Source organism: Apis cerana, linkage group LG7 (genome assembly GCF_029169275.1).
Source record: "Apis cerana isolate GH-2021 linkage group LG7, AcerK_1.0, whole genome shotgun sequence".
Taxonomy (NCBI): Eukaryota; Metazoa; Arthropoda; class Insecta; order Hymenoptera; family Apidae; genus Apis; species Apis cerana.
The window spans coordinates 12,004,515-12,030,626 of record NC_083858.1 but is presented as its reverse complement, the minus strand read 5'-3'; the positions used below and the strand labels follow the sequence as shown (position 1 = coordinate 12,030,626).

The 26,112-nt window shown below is 27.1% G+C and overlaps 2 protein-coding genes and 2 long non-coding RNA genes across 6 annotated transcripts; 2 read left to right on the top strand and 2 right to left on the bottom strand.

Annotated features, from left to right (window-relative positions):
• Positions 1 to 487: 487 nt before the first annotated feature.
• Positions 488 to 5,922, bottom strand: LOC107999330 (actin-5C). 3 transcript variants are annotated; one of them, XM_062077285.1, is made up of 3 exons: positions 5,431 to 5,614; positions 5,132 to 5,311; positions 488 to 2,919 (listed from the first exon to the last, which is right to left on the bottom strand). In XM_062077285.1, the coding sequence occupies exon 3, from the start codon at positions 2,898 to 2,900 to the stop codon at positions 1,770 to 1,772; it is 1,131 nt and encodes a 376-aa protein (XP_061933269.1). In that variant the 5' UTR covers positions 2,901 to 2,919; positions 5,132 to 5,311; positions 5,431 to 5,614; the 3' UTR covers positions 488 to 1,769. The 3 variants fall into 3 exon arrangements, with proteins under 3 accessions (XP_061933269.1, XP_016914557.1, XP_016914556.1); XM_017059068.3 differs by having other exon boundaries at positions 3,856 to 5,922; XM_017059067.3 differs by having other exon boundaries at positions 5,132 to 5,922.
• A 45-nt stretch (positions 5,923 to 5,967) lies between these two features.
• On the top strand, positions 5,968 to 14,244 carry LOC107999351 (uncharacterized). Its single transcript, XR_001766345.3, has 3 exons — positions 5,968 to 9,790; positions 10,520 to 11,159; positions 13,925 to 14,244. It is a non-coding gene; the product is annotated as an uncharacterized LOC107999351 (long non-coding RNA).
• Positions 7,650 to 14,706, bottom strand: LOC133666429 (uncharacterized). Its single transcript, XR_009830582.1, has 2 exons — positions 14,301 to 14,706; positions 7,650 to 13,981 (listed from the first exon to the last, which is right to left on the bottom strand). It is a non-coding gene; the product is annotated as an uncharacterized LOC133666429 (long non-coding RNA).
• Positions 14,707 to 24,171: 9,465 nt separating this feature from the next.
• On the top strand, positions 24,172 to 25,328 carry LOC108001226 (uncharacterized). The gene is made up of 2 exons (XM_017062147.3): positions 24,172 to 24,394; positions 24,498 to 25,328. Exons 1-2 carry the CDS (start codon positions 24,378 to 24,380, stop codon positions 24,835 to 24,837), a joined length of 357 nt encoding a protein of 118 aa, XP_016917636.1. The 5' UTR covers positions 24,172 to 24,377; the 3' UTR covers positions 24,838 to 25,328.
• The last annotated feature ends 784 nt before the right edge of the window (positions 25,329 to 26,112 follow it).

The following is a 26,112-nucleotide window of genomic DNA, read 5'->3' as shown; positions in this document are numbered from 1 at the left end:
AATATAGCCATTTTATTAAAAATTGATACATAAATACTAATCATTAAAAAAATTTTTTTGCAAATGAAATCATGTTTTATTTGAAAATTGAGTAGAATATCTCATAAAGCAGTATTATACTACAATATAGTAATAAAATATCTCTAAATTTTAAATAAAACTCAAAAACTCTAAATTACAGATTTTTATAAGGAGTAACAGATACCACTTCATTGAAAATAATTTTTATTCGACTGAAAATATAAACCTAATTCTTAGAGTAATATAAACTTTTACCACAAATCTTACGTTACAATAATGAATAACGCCAAACAGTACAAAAGCTACATTGTGTATAAAACTACATGAATTCATGCTAAATGAAATAATGATCAATTTTTTTTAGCTCAGATTAACTATGATATACTGGATTGGAGATCAAGGACACAATATCCAGTAAAGGGTGTTGGATTAACTGTAATCTTAAAAAACACAAAAGTCAAAGCAATAATGTTTTTAAGAGTTTTATTTTATAATCCCATAAGTCTAAAGTAGTCTTTAAGATGTGTACGTGAATGGTCTTGCACAATACAATGGGAATAAATTATAATACTTTGGCTACGCTTGCGGGGTCGAAACCGTGTCTTTTTTATTCGTTTGAGCGAGCGTTTGTGGGATATTTTTCTGGGTCAGCGGTCTCCCCCATTATTTAAAAAAAAAAGAAAGGAAAGAGCCATCTTTTCCCTCAACGATCGGTAACAGTAAAAAAAAAAGATATGATTAAGAAAGGCCTATCTCCGCTGGGAATGATGAATTCTCGAAGGATTGACATAAATGTCCTTAAATATCGGCGGAGTAAAATAGCGGAATGCATTTAATTGGAGGATACCAAACTAAAAGATCTTTCGTGCATTAAGGATGCGCACAACGATTCCATTCTGCATCGAACAATATTCCAAAATAATTTATATAATAGTTTTCTTCTGCTCAAACTCGCGAATATTAAAAATTGGCAAATATTTATATATATATATGTATATATAGCATGTTCGATAAAGAAAAGAACAAAATTATTATTTCGATTGTAAGGTGAAATATCGCGATGATAATAAGAAAAATGTTTTTCGTGAGGGTGGTTAGCTAAGATGCTACCATAGGCAATGTTATTTGAAGATACAGGGTGTTAATATATTCATGGGATAGCTTTGTAAGGTCAATTCAAAAAGCCAAAATAAATACAAAAGTTGATATACAAAAAGTGTCGGTTGAGACTTATTTATTAAATCATAAGCAATTTAAATTTATGCCAGATAAAGCGAGACGGAAACAGAGTAAGTCGACAATGTGAACGACGGAGAAAGAATCGTCTCAATTCATCTAATACAAACTGAAATTGTATATAAATTAATAAATAAGCCTCAATCAACATTTTTTATATACTAACTTTTGTATTTGATTTGATATTTAAAATTAATCTTGCAAAGATATTCTTCCAAAAGTATCCTAGCACCCTGTATAATATAAAGGATTCGATAGGATAGAAGGGTACTTAGGAATTCAGGGAGTACGTTTAAGATACAATAGTGTTTAATTAAATGAAAATGAATGGATTGCCTCTGCGCTAATTATGTCCCACGTGCATCCGAATCGAAAAAAGTTATCTTCGCCCCGGAAGAACCAAAGGACAATTACTATTGCGGAAGTTGATGTTACGTCCGCCTGTGAAACGAGACAGAGGCCGCTTTCGGGATTCGGGGAATGAGTATGCAAGGAGAATATCAAATATGTGCTTAGAAGCACTTCCTGTGGACAATGGATGGTCCAGACTCGTCGTATTCTTGTTTAGAGATCCACATTTGTTGGAACGTGGACAAAGAAGCAAGAATTGATCCACCAATCCATACGGAATATTTCCTCTCGGGTGGCGCGATGATCTTAATTTTCATGGTGGATGGTGCTAGGGCAGTGATTTCTTTTTGCATTCTATCTGCGATTCCAGGATACATGGTGGTACCTCCAGAAAGGACAGTGTTGGCATATAAATCTTTACGGATATCGACATCGCACTTCATAATTGAATTATATGTTGTCTCATGAATGCCGCAAGCTTCCATTCCTAGGAAGGATGGTTGGAAAAGAGCCTCAGGACAACGGAATCTTTCGTTACCAATAGTAATTACTTGACCATCTGGAAGTTCATAGCTCTTTTCCAAGCTTGAGGATGATGCAGCGGTTGCCATTTCCTGTTCAAAGTCAAGTGCAACGTAACAGAGTTTTTCTTTAATGTCACGAACAATTTCACGTTCGGCCGTAGTAGTGAAAGAATATCCTCTTTCTGTAAGGATCTTCATGAGGTAGTCGGTCAAATCACGGCCAGCCAAGTCCAAACGAAGAATAGCATGAGGCAAAGCATATCCTTCATAAATTGGTACAGTGTGCGAAACACCGTCACCCGAATCCAATACAATACCAGTAGTACGTCCAGAAGCGTATAGTGAAAGTACAGCTTGAATGGCGACATACATAGCAGGAGTGTTAAACGTTTCAAACATAATTTGTGTCATCTTTTCACGATTAGCCTTCGGGTTCAGAGGTGCCTCAGTAAGAAGTACCGGATGTTCTTCGGGAGCCACTCGAAGTTCATTGTAGAAAGTGTGATGCCAAATTTTCTCCATATCATCCCAGTTGGTAACAATACCATGCTCAATTGGGTATTTCAAGGTAAGAATACCTCTTTTTGATTGGGCTTCATCACCAACATAGGAATCCTTTTGTCCCATGCCAACCATGACACCCTGGTGGCGTGGTCTTCCGACGATAGATGGGAAAACGGCGCGTGGTGCGTCGTCTCCGGCGAAACCGGCTTTGCACATACCGGAGCCATTGTCAACTACGAGTGCAGCAACTTCTTCGTCAGACATGTTTAGTTTATTGGTTTATCTGTAAAAATAATAAAGATATCAAGTGATAAGCAATGATTATCGATTAATAATTATTAACTTTAAAATTAAATAATTTATTAATCTTATAATTTTACATATTACACATAGAAATATACTATGAAATTATAATATATTTCTATATAACTGAAATAATAAATTATAGAATACTATGTGTTATAAAATAATATTTCAAATATTTTCAAGATGGCGTTTAGGAATACGAAAGTTTATATTCTTGTGATAGCAAAAATTAAATATTTCAAATAATATATTTAACAATTATAAAAACAAATAAATTTTACAGTATATATTTTTCTATGTTAAAAGAAACGTCATTGAAAAAATAAATTGCAAGAACTATTTGAATCTTCTATAAATCGCCGTTAACTAGAACCGCACCCTGCCCCGCCCTTCCCCGGTATTAAACGGTCAATATCAGACGTAGTTTTATAATTTTATATAAGAATAAATTCTTATAATGCTATAAACATAGAATCGAATATAAGTTTTAAGCTTTAAATAAATAAATAAATTTATATTTAAAACTATACATTTTTACTTCAATAGATTAGTTCTTGCAAAATAATATTTAGAGCATACTTTATATTATAGAAATTATCTCGCAAAAAAATTTCATTCTTATTCACATATAAATCATCACCGATACCGGTATTTGTAATTAATTTTATAATAAATGGACACTATGATATTACAATCGAAAAAATATAACACAAAACACACTAAATATAACACAAACATATTTCGAACCTAACACCACCCACTTTCCTCAATTTAAAAATCCACATTCGGATGTATATATGATTTGCTGTTCAATTTGCCCACGCACTATTTTTAATTGATTACACTACGATTTAAATTTTCAATTGGTTTATAAAAAATATTATCTATCACTGAACTTAAAACGATAACTTACATTTTTCGTTTTATATAAAAAAAAAGTTATGTACAAGTTAGGGAGCTTGGATCTTTGGATGTGACACTGCCGACCGATCTAGCACCAAACACAGAGTGTAGCTGACAGCCGGCTTGCAGTGTATTATATGAACACAGTCGTCGACCCCCCACTACTAAGCAATCGGCCAATAAGGGCAGGACACCCTCAGCCAATCCTGGCTTTCTTTACCATATATGGAAGTGCTCTGCCACGGAGGGGTTTACCCCCTCTGCCCCTCCTGTGCCCTTCTCTAACCATTTTAAGTGTGTCTCACCACCCTTCGTGAATGCATCCGCCAAATTGACCGAACCGCACATCTCCGATCTTGCCAATATTTTTCTCCCTCTCCTTACTATGTAAGTTCAGTTTGATCACATTCAATGTCAGTCGATTTTTTACATCCAATTAATAAATCATTATTTTGTATAATTTCAATATTTCTATTGATTTTTAATAAATATATAAAATAATTGTGTAAACGAAATTTTTAAAAAATTTATCGATATTTTATAATATAAAAATTTATATATTTTTTAATATCAATAATTTTAATAAAGTATTATAAAAAAATTTAAAGGATTTAACTATTTAACTAATTCATATATTTTATTGATTTAATTAATAAATTATATTTTACAAAATATATGAAATAAGTAGTTTATATTTTTAGTTCTATCTAGAATGCAAAATATTTATAAACGCTAAGTTTCTTAACTATTTTATACATGTTTTTTAAAATAAATGAATTTATAATTACTTTTAAACACTCAAATATAAGTATTTAAATCTAGTATTATAAGAATATTATATGAGATAAAAATGTTATAGTAATTTCTATATTTAGCATTTTAATTTCTCAACCGATGACAGATTTATGCTGTATTTCATGTTCGAGCAAGCATAATCGCAGGTTCTGTAACACCGTACAGAGTACTGCTATTAATAAACGACCACGTCGCGACCACCTGCCTTGCACTGCGTATACGTCAGGAACCACTTGACAACGACAACCTGTCGGATCGTCACAGTATATTCCCCATTTTCAAAATAATATTAGTAGAAATGAATTCTTCAAACAAATAGAGGCTACATCGAAAGTCAAAAATGGAGAGAGCAACGCCCTGCCATCATGGCTGCTCATCAACCGGCGTGTGTCCTCGATCTTTTTGCCGTTAAAATTATGATAGATCATCGTGAAATATGTTAAATTAATGCTAAACTTGAACTTTAATATATTAAATAGTATATTACTTACCTTTTAGAATAGAAGGTAACCAACAAAGTACTCGATCGCTGATCGGCAAAGAGACACCGCAAGAATACTATCGGCACGACGAAGCGAGACTCGAGAGCCGCGAGTTGCGAACACTGTGAGCACGATCGTGGCCGGTACCGTGTCATGTAGACTCGCCCAAAGGTGTGGTCGGTATACACGCTGTAAATGCTCTAAATTATCTGATACCTCTATTTTTTCGTTTTATTTCTCAAATTTATGCATAAATATAATTCATTAAGCAATGAAAATTTGAAAAATTAAAAATTTAATGATCATACTTTTATTTTAAAATTATATTATTTAATATTGTTATATGGCTACACCCCTATTTCCGGAATGGATTCGTCCGACTTCCCCCACTACTTGAATTCACAGCTCTTGCCATATATGGGCATAAAACGAAAGCGGCTCGCTGATTGGTCCGTTGGCCGGCTGCCGGCTAGATTCTCCAAATGCCGCTTCAAACTGTACGATACGGGGAGCATAATGCCTTCTGGAAGCGTATACTAGCGTAAGGGCTTTCCTGACTAACCGTCAGAGCTGTTTGTAGTAGTGAACATATCAATGTATGCGAAGATTATCATGTTCTTTGTGTATGTGTGTACCGGCAGTAGGTATGAGTCAGAAAAAGTTTTGTTATATGTATACTTTGGAATGGTCAACATTTTCTTTTACTTAATGCAAATTGAAACATTTGTCATTGAGATTTGATACTTTCTTATATTTGCAATCATTAATGGAAATCATATTTAAAATAAAGTTTATTAAAATATGAAACATCAAATATCTTATCTATTTTTTGATAGAAGAAGATAATGTTGCATTGTTAATTTAATTAATGAATAATATTTTTTGTATCAATAGATATATTAATAATGAAATTGCCATATAATAAATGCAATCTATTCTTTTTCTATTTTATATATTAAATATTTTGCAAAAGTGATTTCATAAATTGAAATATTTATTCTTCCAATTTGGAAAGAAATTTTTTCCTTAATCAAGTAGTATGATATATTCAAAGAAAGAAAAAGAAATTAAGAGAAAAGAAGAAAGATGATATTTTATTCTTTGTAATGAAATTTATTTAGTTATATATTATTATTATTAGTTATATATTTTATTTTGATAATATAATTGATTAGAAATTTATATTCTCATAAAAGATCATTAAATAATTTTATAAAATCAAATTATTAACAATTATTAGTAATTCATATCAATAATCTATAGTCCTAACTTAATACTATTTGTTTTTTCAATTTTAAAAATTGTATACTCAATTGTACTCAAAAATGATATATGTAAGATTCATTTAGGAAGTTAGTAGGTCAAATTTAACTTATTTGTCAGATTTAACAGATTTATACTTATTTGTTATCTAGATTTTATTTAAAATAGAGTAATTACTGTTTAGCTCAAATTCAATTTTTTTTTCAAAAATCAGAGAATAAATTTAGATTAAATAACCAAATGAAGCTGATTATATTCATCCACTCATTTATTGCATGTTGTGTATGTCATCTCGACCGCCTTTTTCTTGAAACAGAAGCTAAAAATAGACTCAAGGGCGCGGATAAGGGTGCACTGGACTACTACGATGTCACGTAAGCCCTACGCTTCGGTTCTATTTTCTATATAATACGTATCTATCAAACTAAAGATATCATGGTATGTGTGAGTGCAGTGTCTGCTTCAAAATCGATAAGCGTATTCGTGCAGTCTACAATAGTAAAACGTGTTTTGTGAACGGAAACCACGTGGTAATGAAAATGTCAAAATATGCTATTTTTTCAAAATATTTTGCAATTAATTTGTCTATAAATCATAATTATAATATCACTGTTATGATTAAAATATATTATTATTAAATAATTAAAATTAAATTATAGAAAATATTAATATGTATTTCCATACATTTTATCATTATACATTGTGTATTTTTTAAAATGGTTTAAAATTTTATACAAAATTTTTGTTTATCTTATTTATTTATAATAATTTTTTAATACATTTTTAATACTTAAAGTTTAAATTTATAGAATTTTTAAGATTAAAAAAAAACTATTTTAGATTCAATAGTTTCTAAAAAATACATGTAAAATATATGTTATCATATAATAATAATTGTTTAAAGAATAAATTTGCACATTGCACAAGATATGTTCAAAAAAAAATAGGACAGTTTTATAAATACACCTGTCACGCTTCTTTGTCGAAATAGTGCTTCGATGATATAATCAGTGAATCATTTGTGCCTAATAAGAAATCATATTGTATTGTTTTTTACGAAGACATATCAAATGTTCTTGATTTCATTTTTCTTCTTGGAATTCAATGATTATTGTATTATTTTTATAATAATTTATTATTATTAATATAATTTTTAAATGTTATCATCATATACTTGGTATGTGAAAATGATCTGTACATTCATACATCACTTACATACCAGATGAACGAGTAAGCTATTTCACCTAAGGTAAGTCTAACCTAACCTCAAAATGATGTCAGCGCCCGGCCCACTGTCACTTGCATGCAGCATCTTCATACAAAATACGATGTAAAATATGCTTTTAACTTTTCGAGTATTAAATAAAATATAAGAATGAAAATATATGATCATAAAAATATATAAATCGTAACATAAATATCTATACACTTCACAATATATGAACAAATATGATCAAATGTAACAAGAAAGATTTATAAAATAATCGATATCCTTAAATATATTTAAACTAAAAAGATAAATATATGTATATATAATATTAATAAAAGTCATTCAAAAATATTATATAATATAAAAAAATGCTTAAAACAGAAAGTTTATGTGCTAAATATAATTTGTGATGCAATAAAAATATTTATAATTTATGAAATATATGAAACATTTTATAATACCATTTCCAAATACATATCTAAATTAATTTTTGTTAATTCAGTCAATATCATACAATGTATTTCTATTTACTTTCTTTATTATCGCGGTAATTCTTCTCGATAGGAAGAATTAAATCCAAATAAGGTGCAAGTTGCATTGTGGGCGGCCTGAAAACCCAATGGTCCGCAAAGCCTCGACCTTGCTTACCAAATAAGGTCCCGTTCAAGGTCTTCGAGGCCTTGCGTAAGGCTCTGGCCGTGCCATCGGCATAACGATTAACCGATTATGTCCATGCTTTAGTCATCGGCCGTTTTCAGTGAAAGTGTTTAGTGCAATTTCCATGGAAAGATTGGATGTATTTTTTCTTTCGAACTTTTTATCTCATATTAGATCCATGATCTCGTCCTGTGGAAAGTTCAGATTGGGCGTGTCTGTCCTACGCGGACACGTGCTGTAGGTAACGTCTGGCTCCAGTCGCGCAGTGCCACCGAAATCAATACGGAATGCGACGGTAAGTTCAACGCACCCACCCAGAAGAGTGCTTAAGGTTCTTTCTCATTGGACTAGCCGCATGCATTCGGTCCAGACAGTGAAACTATCATCGAGAATCACCGTAACGAGGTCAAAGACCTTGTACGGCATATTTTTCGCGAATTGAAAATTCACCAAGTTAACAAAGAAGTCAGAGTTTGGGGAAATGTATTGAAAGAACTTGAAATAGAAATTCTTTGTAAACAAGTATACTTATCGAAGAATGTTTTTACAGTTACGAATTTTTTCTTAAAAATACAGTGATTAAAATTAGTTTATTCATCACGAATTATTGATAAAATTTAACAAGATAAGTTTATGACTTTTTATTTTTTTTTATATATCAGTTTACTCAATATAATTTTGAATTATGATATAAATTATTGCGATATCTTATGAATGATTCGTAAATAATGATATTTTGAAAGCTAACTTATATTGCAATGAAAAGACTTATAAAAATATAATGAAAAAATTATATATAATTATAAAATAAGATAATTCAATATTTTATACTTTTATATATACAATTTAAAAAAATTTTATACAATTTTTATCTAAATCTTGATTATTTTCAGAGAAAATACTATGAAAGATTAAAATGTAATTTTAATTTTTTTTGTTACATATACTTCATGAATATTTCTTTATTTTCCCTTGGTAAGAACAAAAAAGATCTTTTATATACTTCTCTTCTCTTCAAAGTACAATCTAGTGACCGTTCACGTGTAATACTTGAATTGTCTTTAAATAGAAGATAAAAATTTCTCAGTGAAAAATTTCATCTCGTTTCGCAGTTTTTCTTTCAATTTCTTTTAAACTAAAATATTTAAATTTTAAATCTTTTTATTAAATTTTATTAAATTTTTATAAACATTCAATTCATAATCAATCTTAAAGTGAGAAGTAATTAATTTGTCTGCAACTAATTTCTAGTCATAGTAACAGTTCTCATTGGCGATTGCCAAGCATGCCAGGAATCCGGTCAGAGACGCGCGATAATACGCGATCACTATATTTAGTGTTGACTTATGGCTCGTTAAATCGAGAAACAGTGACGTTGGACTGAGCAGCTGATGATAAAGAAAATGATAATATGTATGCAAAGATTGGAAAAATTGTTATTCGTTTATGAACGAACGATTCAAAACTTCGATCAAAAATTCATTCGATGATTCAAAGTAGTGGCTTACTTTTGACAAGGATTTCAACCGTTAGTCAGAGTACGTTGTTGTTTATTCATCGCTTACTCATATAGTAATTGCATTATTCCAAGCATTTACAATGACACGTGTAAAATTCATGCGATTACATGCATCTATCTATTATTCAAAGATAGATATAATCATTTGCTTTTTTAATCTATGTTCTTTTTTCCGAAATAAGTTCGAAAATCAAATATTTGTTTTATTTTTTTTTATAGTTTAGAAATTTAGAAAGAAAGTATTTACGAATAGAAATCGAAATAATAATTGGTAAATATATATTTTCCTTAAACACTTAAAATATAAGTATCATATTTTTATAAAAATTGATAAAATTAATAATAAAAATAATAATAATTTTTCTCTGATAACAATATTTTTTAATAATATCGATAAGATAATCTTTAAGTAATGTAGAATAAAGATGCTTAGATTTTTACTTCACTGTTTTTCACGTATTTATATCTTACAATCTATACAATCTCATATTCTATATATGGAATTCTTCTATTCATAAATTAAAAGCAAAACGTACATATCAAAATTAATATTTTAAATTAAAAAAAAAAAATAATAAAAAAAAGAAAAATATTGAATTCAGATTTAACAAAAAAATAAAAATTTAAATTTTTTATAATTTTTTGTGCCCATAATAGCCATAGTATCGGGTTCGTCAATGCCGATGAAATATTTTTCTTTGAGTGAGTTGACGAATCGAAGGTAAAAATGACGACTATTCCATTCTAGCACGCAAGATCCGCGGTCTTCAGCTCTGACGGAATGACGTTGGAGATTCTTGGGATTTGACCTTGCACACACGACTGACCCAGAACAGGTAGACAACCGGTAAAACGAATGTACTCACATACTGCCGGCTACTACTTACGTTCTTGACTCCGTTTTCTTCCACGAAGGAAGTAAATTCAAGGATTTGGAACATGGCCGTAGATCGTTAAGATTACCAAAAAGATGATTTTGTCCTTCCGTATATTCAAATCGGCGCTCAACGATTCACATTTGTGTAATTTTTACACGGGTTACATATTTCATAAAATTTGATAATTATTTTGAAAAATGTTATTTGAAAAATACATTTTAACAAATTTATTTATTTTTCTTATTTAGCTTTCTTTTTTTTGTTTGAGTTTAACAGATGAATCGAAAAAGGAAGAAAACTTAAGGAAGTTTAAACGATAAGGAATTCGTGCGATTGATTTATCCGAACGATGTCAGAAATCGTTCTAAGAAATTTCTGTCGATGAACGATGAGTAAAGGAAAACTAATAAATTGTGTTATTACGAAATAATGAGCATGAAACACGAAAGCGTAATATGTTCATCTATCATTCAGGAAAGTTATATTTTTTGCACTAGTGATCTTAAATAGGTATACATCTATACATCGATAAGAATACTTATGAATGATCATTATACATGGATTAAACAAATAAGATTATATTATTTTATAATGGACACGATACAAAGGAAAATTTTCCTTCTGATAATTATCGCACGAAACGTAACAATTATCTTATATCTTGGTATCATTATATTATTGATATTAGTATTAGTTTTATATGATCTATTATTTACTAATTACTATTTATCAATACTTAACATTCGAATATTTACCAATTCATCAGTAATCAGTAATAATGATACCAATAATGATAAAAAATATCTATGTTTATTAATCTTTTCAGATACGACTTTATTAAAATCAGAAAAAGATAATTATTTTTTATTTTTTCAATTTTATTTATTTGAAATAAAATTAATTTAATTAATTTTATTTATAAATATTAAACGCATAGCATGTTAAAAATATTTTAAAATATCTGATATATGTATGATATATAAATACGTGCAACGATGTCACTTTTTTGCATTAAAGTTACATTTACTTAGAGCCATGTTAAATTTATTTTAGCTTTTCTTTGTTGCCATGGGTGTCAAGTTCTGCGGTGAAATATTGGTCGACTACTACTTTCAATTTGCTTTTGAGAAATATGTACACTTGAGAAATATATTCGCTTGAGCGAACAGCCATTTTAAAAACTTCGAAACATCTCCGTTTTTATTACAAACATACATACAAATGAAATATCATTAAATCAATTTTTTTCAAATTTTTATACACTTATTTTATCAATTTATTTTCTATTAATTCTTTGAAATTCGTTCCATCATCGATCATTGATTTTTCAAAACTTTCAATCAGCATTTGTTAGGTTTGGTTAGGTTGAAACTAAAACAAAAAACATTCCGCTTTCTGTTGTTACAATCGCAATTGTATTCGGTCCGAATGATTCTACGAAAAATTTAAATATCGAAGAAAGCTTCTAATGGAAAGAAACTATCCGAAGTTCATCATAGTTTTCACGTCTCTGTATAACTTTGCAATATTATATATGTGACACATATACATTCACGGTAGGCCAAGTGCACCGTTCTCGTTGCATATGAAAGTGGAACAGCATACGTGTAACTACATATAGCTAGGATGGTATGTTGTCTATATGGTAAGACAACGTCTGGTGTCCTTGTTCAGAGAAGCAAGGTCTTACCTTATCTGTGCAACTTTAGTTTGGACGGCTTGTTAGCCGTCTATGTATGTAGCTCAATCGGTCTCCACCGCTCTTCATTTATACCATTCACGGAAATGTTAAGCGCTTTAATGACCTACAATTTCATGTATTAAAATTTGAATCGTGTGTATTATATCGAAAATTATTTGCGATTTAAAGCACTTCATATGATATCGTAAAAAAATAATTAAACATTGAATCATTTTATATCGAGGAACAGAAAATGTAATGAATAATTTGTTGTAATTTCAGAAATTTAATGTAATTTTAGAAATTTATCGGAAAAATAAAGAAAAATTTATAGTTCATAAAGAGTGAATCATTTACATATAAATATTTATATCTAAGAGAATCGCGAATTACATTTTTACATTTTAATTCTAATGAAATAGTTAAAAATATAATAGTTGAGATATTAAATCTTTTTAATGACATCGTTCTCATGATCATCATCAATATTTGTGTCATGCACAGGAAATTGAAATTAATCGGAATATCCAGAAGCATTGCCATATGCAGTTGATTACAATTAGTTCACCCTATACATGTGAGAGTTTTCTATCAGTGTAGTCATGCGTAGATAATATGTAGGTCGCCTCTTCCAGTTAAACACGTCTTCTTTGGCAGTGCAAACTACTTTCGAATTTTCAGGCATTTTTTTTTTTTTACATATTTCAACGATTTAGGAATGTGGATATCGACGAATGATATTCTTATACGACTATTATTTTATATTTCAATTTTAAATTATATTATAATTATAATATATATAATTATAATTATAAATTATAATATAATTATATTATATTATATATAATATATATTATTAATTGATATATATTATATCAATTTTAAATTTATCGACAAAACTTGTATAAAATTTTATACTTTGAATTTTTAAAAGAATACATTAAATAAATTTTTAAAAGAATTAGATTAAATATATTATATTTTACTCTTTAATATATATTACACGTAATTGCACATATAAAATTGGAAGAATACGAAGCTTTGATCATTGTAAAGTAATATATTCTTCATTGGACCCTTCTCATAAACTGTAAATAAAAATTCAAGAGGCATTCGTAGTTATAAATAGCCATTTCCGCTTCGTCAGGTAAGCAGGATCGATTTACTGTTCAGCTTCGTCGAAGGACGAACAGGTACTTCGAGGACCTTCTTACCTTTCGCATTTCGATTCGAACAGAAACAGAAAATTCAAATTTAACTCTTTTGTATTCTACAAAATATAATTCAATTAATTTGATAATTTTTTTTTTACAGTTTCATTAAACTAATTAGTAATATGTCCCATCTAATTCAAATATTTATTCTCATTTTTTATTGAAAGTATAAACAAATCTAAATACACGTAATGAGAAAAAATATATTAATAATATATTTTGCAAAATAAATTTTTAATTATTTTCAAATTTATTAAAATAATATAATATTTAAATAATACTTAAAGAAATAAAAGAGAATTAAATATTTCCATGTGTTGATCATCGATTTCAATTTTAAATAATGACACACATCTTGTTCTCTTTCCCATTCATTCCAGATAATCTCGTAATCGGTGAACGATTGTTGTCACAGCAAAAAATCGAGTTGAATGAAACTGGAACAGAGTGTATGTTCGTTAAGTCGACAAGCAAAAACTACCGGATGAATGGCTGGATACTGTACAAGGCATCCTTCTCGAGTGGGACGAGGGATCCACGACGAAGAAAGAAGAAAGAGAATAAGATCGGATCTGGATTATCGGGAAACTTCAAAACCCTTCATCTATGAAAACTTGAACTTGTAGTAGCATTTTTAGTGATAACCCATATTCTCTTCCAATTAACTTAATAATTATTACAATTATGTATGAACAATTAACCTAACCTTATTATTTTTGTAACCTAACCTTATTATTTTTATATAACCTAACTTACATTTAAGATTAGAAGAAAAAACTGGAAGGATATGTGCTTCAATATTTGACACAATCACTGAATATCGAATGATACCTTTCATGATCTTTTTTAATTTTTGCAAATGTATTTAACACGGTCACACGAATATTCGATTGTATGAAAGTGGAACGAAAACGTGTGCTTCTTGAGAACGAGTAGTTTTTAGAAGTCGAAATCAACAGCCGCATTTCGCATTAAAAGAGGTGAAATAAAGCGATTACAATTTTGGCGACGATCCAACAGAGTTCTCATTGAAGGGTTTTTCTCAAAGCGGACATGACTAATATATCTTGTAATTACATATATGTGTACACGTTTCAAGACATTTACGAGAATACAAATTGCCTGTTAACGCTAATGCTCATAATAAAACAAAGGAAATAAGATATCGATCTTACATGCCAGTAAATATGTCATTTTAAATTTAAACGAATATTGAGCAACTTTAAATGCTTGTTTTTTTTTTTATATTAATTGTCTTATATTAATTGTATGTAGAATCGTACGTAATAGAACAGTCTAATATAAAGATTTAAATATATAAAAATAACCGAGATATATTCTTTTTAAATATTAATAGATATTTAAATAGTTGTAAAGTGTGTAAATGTTCAAATGAATTGAAATTGTGTTAAGAAAAGAAAAAAAAAATTAATATGCATGTTTTGAAAAATGGTATCTTGTGTGGAACATTCAAAAAAAGTAAAAAAATTTCAGAAGTTTTAATTTTATATTGTGAAACATAAAATCACCTTGTAAAATTAATTTTTTAATTAAAATTTTAATTTTTTATGATTTTTACATGTTCTTACAGTTACATAAATAATTAATATGAGAAATAAAAGCAATAGAAAGTTCGTGTTTGTAGCAATGATAGAAATCAAATAAGTACTTGCGTATTCCAAATATAGAACGCGTTACGAAAATAGAAATTAAACTCAACACGTGGTCTCTTGTAGTACAATGAGCCGGTGGTTCACCTCGTCTGTTATGTTTTTAAAAGATTATCCAGAATGTAATAAAGAATCAAATAATTTTCGAATTTTTTATATAAAAAATTCATATTACATAATTTTATTAATATTTACCTCATAGACTAATTGACTGGTCAGATATATGATTAATTCGCGAAAAAATCATTTATCAATTGGTAAAATAATTTATATCGATGAGTAATGGATAATTATATAAAAGTGATAATTTATGAAATACGTTGCAAGAATAGAAACAGAGTTCAATATACGATCTATAATACAGTCTTTGTCGATAGCTCGCCCCACATATTGAACACGGCAGATGCTGGGGTCGATATACTTACGATATAGGTTATACATATTCCGCATATACGATGTACATACTCTGATTCATTCGCCGTGACGAAAGATAGAACTGCATAATCATCGCGCAGCATAGAATAATTATTAATATCTTTCGTGTAAGAATAATATTGTACGTAATATTGAATTGTTATTTTGCACGTGTACAATGTTTGCAAAAAATATTTGAACGAATTTTTATTTTTTAATGAATAGTGTTCTTATCACCTATTATTTTTTTTTTATTCTTGTTACTTAATATGTAATCAAAAAAAGAAACTAAAAAGGAATAAAATTTATAATTATTATTTGATTTCTATAATAATATTCTAATAATTTATAATTACAAATTTACTTAAAACTTGTACTGTTAATTATATTTGCTATTACTTTGAATATTATATATATTTTAAAGTTAAATTAAATTAAAAAATTATTAATTATTAGCGAATAAATCAAAAAGAAATAATGATCGATGTGCAAAAGATAGTAGGATAAAAGTATCAAGGCAAAAGTATTCTACATTATATGTTAAAAAGCAAGAAAATAATGTGAATATAGCAATGGATTTAATATATATCTAATATGGAAAGTAATAGTTAATGAAATGTAATTAGATCAAGATCATAATTGTATCATATTTTTCATTTATATACATTTTAATTTAATCGTATTTATGTAAATATAATTATTTTAATTTTATTTAAAAAATTAAAAAAAAATTAAATAAACTTATCAAAGAATAATTTCTAATTTTTAAGATTTATTAATTTTCTTTTTTTTAATTTTATTCGTATTAAGAAAAAGATTATCAATAATATAATCAAAGATTTTAATTGCAAATAAAATATTGATATATCATAAAATCGTAAGCAGAACCAAATTTATCTTAATAGATTTCGCATGTGTAAGTCTGGATGTAACTGCATACGGTCGTATATTTATGTACCGCTCCATATTTTTTCAAGTTCAAGTTCATTTAGAAGTTATATCAAAAGAATCCTTGGAAGAGAAGATAGAAGAAATCGCCTGGGAATTTACTTACTTTAATCTCTCTCGATTCATGGTGTGGGAAGGGCGGATATGAGTATCATAATTAATCGCTTGCAATTTATATAATGGCAACGCATTCAAACAGATTCGTTTCTCACAGCTCTTAATCTTAAACGTAGCATCCAAAAAGGTAATAATATTTACAACGTAAAATTTAAAATAATTTTTAACTATTGTAAATTGATTTTTAACATCATAAAAAAAATATTTTATATTGTTACAAATATAACGAATGTACCCGTTGTGCAATCTAGTGGAATCACCTGGCAAAATTGACATAGCTTTAAAAATTTCGTGCTCGTTAATGGTACCATAGCAACAGCATTGACATAAAAAGAATCTTACTTAATGATCTTCTAAAATTTCTAGATCCAATTTATCCATTATACGCATATATATATACATATATATATATATATATATATATAATATATTCCGATAATATATTATTCCTACAATATTTCATCTGTAATTGGAATCAATATTTATATAACTATTTGATGTTATCATATTTATCATTTTCGCATTTTTATAATTGTTATCGCTATTTTTATTTTTGATCTTAGTTTAAGAACTGAAAATATAAGAATTAATAAATATATAGGATAACAAATTACTAAATGTATATTTTACAATAAATCAAATATTTTATAAATTATAAAAATAACGACATAAAAATAAAAAATAAAAAGTAATTATATTACATAAAATATAATTAAAATTGTTGTATATATAGGATAATATAGGATAAATAAATATAATATTTTCAATTAATCAATCTGTAGCTATCATTTAATTTATATTTTTCTACCGGAAATGCTCAAATATTCAACCCATGATATGTTTCATCATGTATAACCTCAATTGTAATTCCGGATGTACAGTCAGTTTAATACAAATTTAACATTGCACTTTTGTTTTATAGTTATTATCCTGGCATGAGTTTTCTCTCTTTGTGAAATATGCGTATATATCTCTGGCATTCGGATTATCGGGTACATTGCACTTCTACACGGAATGGGACCCCATGTATTGCTTGGGGCTACGTCGAGGGAGCACGGAAACGAGTCTTGAGGGACAGTGTTCAGGAGCGTATCCTAGAACCAAAGTTCTTCTAGCCAATATTATTTACAATTAACAACATAAAAATCAATGTTTGAAATAGAACAACATTTATGTATTATAACACATTACAAGATAAAATACTCGATGCTATTTTATATATGTATAAATATTACAGTATAAATAACCACAGTAAAGTTTCTGAAAGAAAATATTGGAATTGAATTCATAATCTAATTTTATATTAAAGAATTTTCCATATATTTTTTTTTGTTAATGTTTATCTAAAGTTTTTTATTGACTATTCTTATTACATTTATTTTTTTCAAAATTATAGCTCAATAAATCGATTTACTCTAATTTATACACACTTTAAAATAAAATAAAATTTAACATTTCATTTGAAATTGATTATGAAATATTTATATCGATTAATTTTCAGATATTGGATTTAATTTCACGTGATATTTTGAAAATTTACGATGTATAAATGATAAATACGACACTGACTTGAAGGAGGACCACGAAGAAAACCTGCTTTCATCACGACACCTGTCGACCCGTTATATATATATATATATATATATATATATATATATATATATACTGATGCTCGAATGCCTTGATTCTTTGCGAAGCTTTTAGATCATTTGTTAGAAATTATAAGTAAATGCAAATAGATTTAGATAAAATTTTTCATTCTATTAAAATATACAAAAAAGATTGCAATTCATTAACTATTATTAAATTAAATCTTTTGATATTTCATTACTTTAAATTAATTAAAGAAATTTATAAATTCTTTTTACAATATTTTTTTTTAATCAATCACTTATCAAATTTATTTTATATATCTTGATTCAAATTATTTTTTTGGTTAGATAATATCTAACCAAAAATTATATAAGAGACTATTAATCATTTTTTATCGCGTTATTTATATGATTTCCGATAATTTGTCTCGATAATTTTCTAAATCTCTTACAATCTTATTATAAATCTTAGCATAGTTTTGGTCTGTAAAATTTCTTATATCGATGATTATTTTGAATTTCGCAAATAAATAAAAAATCATATAAATCGAAAGTTTAAAAAAATATTTATATTTATAAATTATGATCATATTAAAACAAAAATGCTTACATGATGAAATTATGGAAGATACAATTTGTCACGAAGAAGCAAAAATTCCACAGAAACTCCAGCATGAATCATCGTCTAGCTTTTAGTTGAAGAACATTCGAATTTGAAGTTGTGTATATCTATATATAACTTATTCGAAAGTTTAGAAGACTTCTAAGACTTCTTTTCCATAATTATAAGGAATTTTTAAAACAGATAATGCACTTATATTCGATGTTTGTATTGATTCAATTATGTTAAAACACTTATTTTAGCTGTAGTTTAAAACTGCATCACATGTGAATCTTCGTAGGAGAGTATAAGGTTCGTGATATGAATTTATTAATTTTTTTTTTAATTTTTACTTTTAAAAAAGAAAGAAAATAAACTTGTAGGAAAATTTTTAAAATATAAGAATTTAAACTTCATAAGTAAAAAATTTACAAGATATTGAATGGAATTTTCTATATAATCTTTTATATAAGACTGCTTCGATAACTATATAGCTTACAGTTTAATATTATCACAATAAGATAACGGCTAATTACCAAACTAATTGTTGAAAATGGGAACAAGAATAGTAAAAACTGCAAAATCTAATGCATAATGCTTTCAAGAATAATATAATTTTGCTTATAAATAATATTTAAGCTAACAATGAAAATAGAACTAAAAATATAAAATAAAGAAATATTATAATTTAAAGTTTAAAAATTATGCAAATTATGTTTAAATAGATAGATAAAACTTGAATTTAGATTTGAATTCTCGTTACAATTACGTACAAACAGAAAAGTATGTCGAACTCAACAATGCCCGTATAAGGAAACATAAATAACTTGTTCAAGATTATTTCGAACAAACAGATAGCAGTAATGCGATATATCAGTACGATTACAATGCAATAATTCGCTTCTTCGGTATCAATGATTCAATGAGATTTCATGCTTATCATTAAATATCAGTATTATTCCTATATTATCGTTCCTATACTTTACTTTATTTTCATAGAAATGACAAGTGCAACTCATATTAAATTATCTTAAAACTCTTGTATTAAGTTATCTTAAAAGTAACTATTTTGAAATTTTACGATAAAAAAACTGTAAGAAGAAAGAAAAGAAAAAAATAAAATTCATTTCAACGAAAAATCAATATTTCAAAACAATATGTATTCCGATATATCTCGTTACACCGAGGCCTTAGTATTAAAAGGACCACCTTGATGAGCCCTATGGTGTACCATGGCCGTGGAGAGATCGATGAGGAACGTCTGCAACGGCCACCACGCCCAAACCGGGAGGGAGTACCATGACTCACCCCATACAGAGAACCATGGGTTGGGTGGGGACACCCCCGTGGCGCTGCTACGTGGCATTGAAAGTGACGAGCCACCATGCAAATTCACCCTCGCTTTTCGTCATAGATTCGACGAACGTGTGTCACGTGAATCTTGCTTTAGGGATATGCAAGAAACAAACTGTAGGACCTAACCCAACAACTTATCATCCGATTTAGACAAGGGGATAGCCTTGATTTTCAAGCATCGGAAGAATAGCGGGGAAGGCTTTCCGATTACTCATCGATACGACCACATCATGCGGCTTATGTGTCTCGAATAAAATTGAAATTCTTTCATAATATAAGTATCTTTTTCACATTGTGTTCATTGATTAAATATTGAACATCGTATGAATATAATATTTGGAAGAATTTTAAAATTTTATGCGTATAATTAAATCTTATCTTTTTCTAATTTTTTTTTTTTTGAGGAATTTTTATTATTTTACGTTTTGTTATAAAATATTTGAAGAATTGATTCAACTGGATAATACTGGAATAAAAGTGATAGATTAATGGTTGTACAAATCTTGGGAATTGCATACAATACTGGATGCTCCTTTGCCATGGGAGTGGCTCGATTTCCTGTCGTATCTCATTGACGTTAGTCTCAGGTTTGACGAATAAACATGTCGAATAATCTAAAATCTTACTCATTCGTTGATCGTTTTTATTCATATACATGACTGTAAATGGAATTATTTGTTTTTAATTTCGTATCTTCTTGTAATTTTTCTCCCTGTAATAAAACGTAATTAAATTATAAATATAATTTATTGTGAATTATCGCTATAGCTAACAATTTTTAAAATGCAGTCTTATTAAAATAAAAATTATAAGAAAATATAAAATATAATTTACTTGTAATATTTTATTAATGTAAAAATATAAAAATTAAATATTATCTTGAATTTAATAAAAAATTCTTATTACATGAAATTATATGAAACATAAGATTCGTATTGAATCGTTCGATTATTCTATTTATTATCCAATAGGTAAACATTATATGCTATATTCATCGGAAAATCAATACGAGAGCTAATTAGATGAAACGAAGGCATCGTATATTATTAAAATTTATTGAAATATATTTTTATCATTTAAATAATTTTACTTGAAAGAAGATAATTCCAAAATTAAAAATATTATTATATGATATAATATATAATATAATATAATATAATATGTAAATACGATATTGTTTGGGAATTGTTGTTGACTCAAAATTTTTTGGGACGCGCTATATTACAGACAGTCGAAGAGAAATTGGCTGTGCACCCAAAGTCAATGACTTCGTGGCTTGGTTTAATTGACCTAACGACGGGATCTTTTCACGGCTTTAGGAATCAAGGTCATTGCGTATACGTATTTAATACAACCTAATATATGTTTCATAGATATTAGAAGTATTTTTGCAGACACATAAAAAGTACCTATATATAGAAAGAAGAATATAAAAAGAATATGAAGATATCTTAAATACATTGAATACATTAAATGTCTTAATTTGTCTAACTTATTAATATAAGATAATGTTAGCATTATTACAATTTAAAATATCTAAAATTACATATGCTTGATCGAATTGTAAAAGTAGTTTTTTCTTTTAGAAAGTACGTTCTGATCTACTATCAAAATATTTTATAATTCGAACGTAAAAAAATATCAGAGAAAAAATTTTTATAACGAATTTTTCGATTTTAGTAAGACTTGAAAAATTAAACGATTCATCATTTTTCCGCTTAGCGGGGTAGAAAATTTTTCAAGAATGCAAAATAGAAGATAAAAAAATAGAATATCCACAAAGAATTTTCCTTTTCTATGGTAATCGTTATCATACGGATGTCACTATCCTACGAGATAAATATTTCCGACTTTCCAATAACGATGGAGCATTTTTCATGATTCTTTTTCTCGGGAGATCTTCTAAAATTAATTAAGCTCATCAACATACGCATCACGATATAATTGAAGCGATTCGTTCAAAGTAATAACTAATAAAAGTGCATTCACATCCACGTAGACATAAAATATGTATAAAAGCATCAAATATGGATGGATACTACGACATTTTAAATCTTTTATTATATATAATTTTGATACTTTAATGTATCTATAGAAGTATATAGTACTTGACTTTCTTTATCATACATAATATTTTATGAAATAATTTTTCTCCATAATGTATTTAAATAGCAAAGGAAATAATATATGGAATAAAAATAATTTAAAATGAAGTATAAAATAAAAATTTTTAATAATTTTAAATTAATCTTTTAATGAAATTCGTGAATGATTATTGAAAAACAAATTAGATTAAATGTTCTCGTTTATATATAAATTATCAAAAATAAATATTTAAAAATTCAATCTTAGATAATAAAAATTTTATCTTGAAATTTTTCGAAATATTGATGCAAAATCAATATTAATAAGTTAATTAAAAATTGTGAAAATTTATAATGTATGATATATTAAATAATAAAATTATAATAAAAAATATTATATATTTATTATAATATATATTATTATATATATTATTATTATACATTATTATATATATATAATATATATATATATTATTATATTATATATATAATTATATATATTCTATTATGAATTCAAATATAAATTTAAATTTGGAAATTTCTTATATAAATAAAATAATTAAAAATATATATATAATAATAATAATAATTATACATAATAATAATAATAAATAATAATAATAATGATAATAATAATAATAATAATAATTAAAATAATTATAAAAGATTTTGTGATAAGTAAAAGATCAATCATTCTATCTATCTATTCATAAATATGATTTAATCGTATTGACAAATTGAAAAAAAAGGTTAAAATTAAAATAACATATTTATAATACATCAAAATAACATATTTAATATTAATAATACATAATTAATAATATAAATAATTAATAATACATAAATAAGTACAATAATACTTACATGTAGAAGATTTGAAAATTAGCTTTATCATAAAGAAAAATAATTAAATTTTAAAGTTCAAAGATTATCTTGAAAATATTTTTAAGCAAAGTATGTACATTTAAAGATATATATAAAGATTAATGTAACTAATATTGCAGAAAATATGATTCGTTAATAAATAATTTTAATGATTTGTTACGAGAATATACAAAATAATATATAGTAACAAAATTTTTAAAATTAATTAAAATTTAAAATTTTAAAAATATAACATTATATAATGAGTTATATATTAATGCTATACAATTATTTTTAACAAAGATGTCATATAATATTCTCTTATATATACTTGATATATACATTCTATTTCCGGTCGGTAACTAAATGATGGTTATATCATGAGTCACAAAATGTCATTAATAACAATTAAAAATTGTAGGTAACAGGCGAAAAATATCAACAAAATCACTAGTCATATTATATGTAAAATGAATCATTATATCAATTATATTATATACTTTGAATATAAAATATTTTGTTTCATTATAATAAAAAAAAATATTATATATATATTTTATACTTTTATTTTACATATTTTCTACCTTATTATAATTTACTATTTTTCATAAATCGTTCATTTTAATAAAAATATAACGATATAATAAATTGTTTTAAATATTTCATGAATTTAAATGATTTATTTCTGTCATAAAATATTAAATTATAAAAATAACTTATCTTTGACAGAAATGAATATAATAAAAATAATTATATTATAATATATTTTATACTATATTATACTATATATAGAAATTTTAAATAAAAAATTATAATATTATATTCAATGTATAATTTCATAGTCAAAATAATACATTTATTTTGTATTTTTGTTGTATTTTTAAATCAATTATAAATAATAAATAAAATTAAAATATAATTAATTTTTAAAGTATTTGGTTGAAAACATGTCACTTACGCACTCTACCAATGAAAGATTGAACTATAGTTAAGCGAGAAATTGGAGTATGTATATTGTCGATTTGTGTAATCAAGATTTGTTTTCTTGACAAACGTATATGACGTACACGGCTGAACAATATACGACATTAATTATTTCGGCAGAGAAAAGTTAATATTATAATATGCAGTGGTTAAGAATATATTTATAATATAATCTTTTGCTAAAAGTTAAAATTTACTCAAGAATGACTCGAGCTAACAGGTTAGTTTTTGTTGATGTGTGTGTGGAATGACACAATTCTTTCATGTAATGTATAGATAATAAAATTTCATTTCATTAATTCACTTTTATTTATAATATTTAGAAAGAGAGGGCGCGATGCAGAAGAAGAATCTAGTGAATTTATGCCATTAAGTAAAAGAATTAATAACCTTCATATTAATGGTCTATCAGGCATACAAGAAAATATGTCTGAAAATATGGAAACAGATTGTTGCAGTAGGAGTTTTATGCCTTCTCCAAATTATTCAGAACTTTCTCAAGGATCACCATTGTATGATGGATATAGCTCTAGCCAAAGTAGTTACATAGCAGAATATAAACCTGATTTAGATGCTATTGAAAATCCATTTTATTATGAAAGTAATAAGCTATTATTTTCTTTATATATGGAACGTATACAGAGAACATCTGATTCATTTTGATATCTCTATTTTCAAATTATAATTCCTAATCATTAAGCATTTCTTGCATGTCATTTGTTTCATTCCTTTTCAATACAATTTTATTAATTAAATCATTAAAAATTTTAAAAAGTCTTGAAGATCTTTAATAACAATTTATTATTTATTATATAAATGAAATTGTATATATAAAAAGAAAATTAAATATTTAAAATTTTTTGTCACATGATAATTCACAGTTAGACAAACATAGAATTAAAATTTATATAATAATGGTTATGTTTATGCTTTGAATAATTATTGGTAATATATATATATTTCATTATTGTTATAGTATAATATATCAATATTATATTAAATTACTGATTCTACATAAATGACGTGTCGTTGATCTATTATATTTTTATTATGAACATTTATTAGATTGCAAAGTATTTTGAGACTGTGAAAACATGGAATAGCATATTTATAATAAAAAAAGATTATAAAAGGAATAAAAAACATTAAACATTTTTATTTATTTTTATTATACCACATTATAAATATATATATTCATTTACAATAAAAGAATACAAACTCAAAAAAGATGATGACTTTACAATAAATTCTTCATATAACGCGCGCAATAACATGAAAATATGGCGACTATCGAAATATCTTCAAAATATCGATTCTCGACCTAACCTCACTTCAGTCTCCGCTAGGTGCGCACAGAGTTAGTGTCGCTTTGTAGTGGTAAAGGAAACGAAGTAACTGAGAGTAAAACAGAACAACGGACAGGTGTTTTTTTGTACTGTAGTAAATTTTTTTCGAAAATTCGCGATTCTTGTAAAATTGTAAAAATAATTATTATACCTGTAAATAGAACGATACCATAAGAGTTGACTGTTTAATCGACAAGCGCGCACGCGCTGCTTTCCCCTCGCTCTCACAATATACTCCGCGCGTAACCGCCGCCATAGTTGATATTTCTCCGATAGAATATTAATAGCAGCGTAAGTTTTCGCGGTTAAACATATTTTTATTTACTAACTGGAAAACAAGAATGCGTTCGACGAGGGCGGTGAGACGAGGTCATTCAAGATAAAGCTGGGATCCGTAAGAAGAAGGAGGGTGTCTACTTTCACAGCTCGTGGTTTTCAGGAGAGTGGCCTGGCATCACGGCGCTTCGAGTTAACGTGTGGCCGTCGGGTGGCTATGTACCGTTAGCTCGAATTCATTCCCCGTTGGCCGGCCCAAGACCCACGCTTACCTACCGACTGGGGCCATACTCGATCGAACTCGACTGTTGTAAAC

What these genes read in the sequence shown, in the direction of transcription:
- LOC107999330 (XM_017059068.3), bottom strand. Translation starts at nt 2,900, where the DNA reads ATGTCTGACGAAGAAGTTGCTGCACTCGTAGTTGACAATGGCTCCGGT.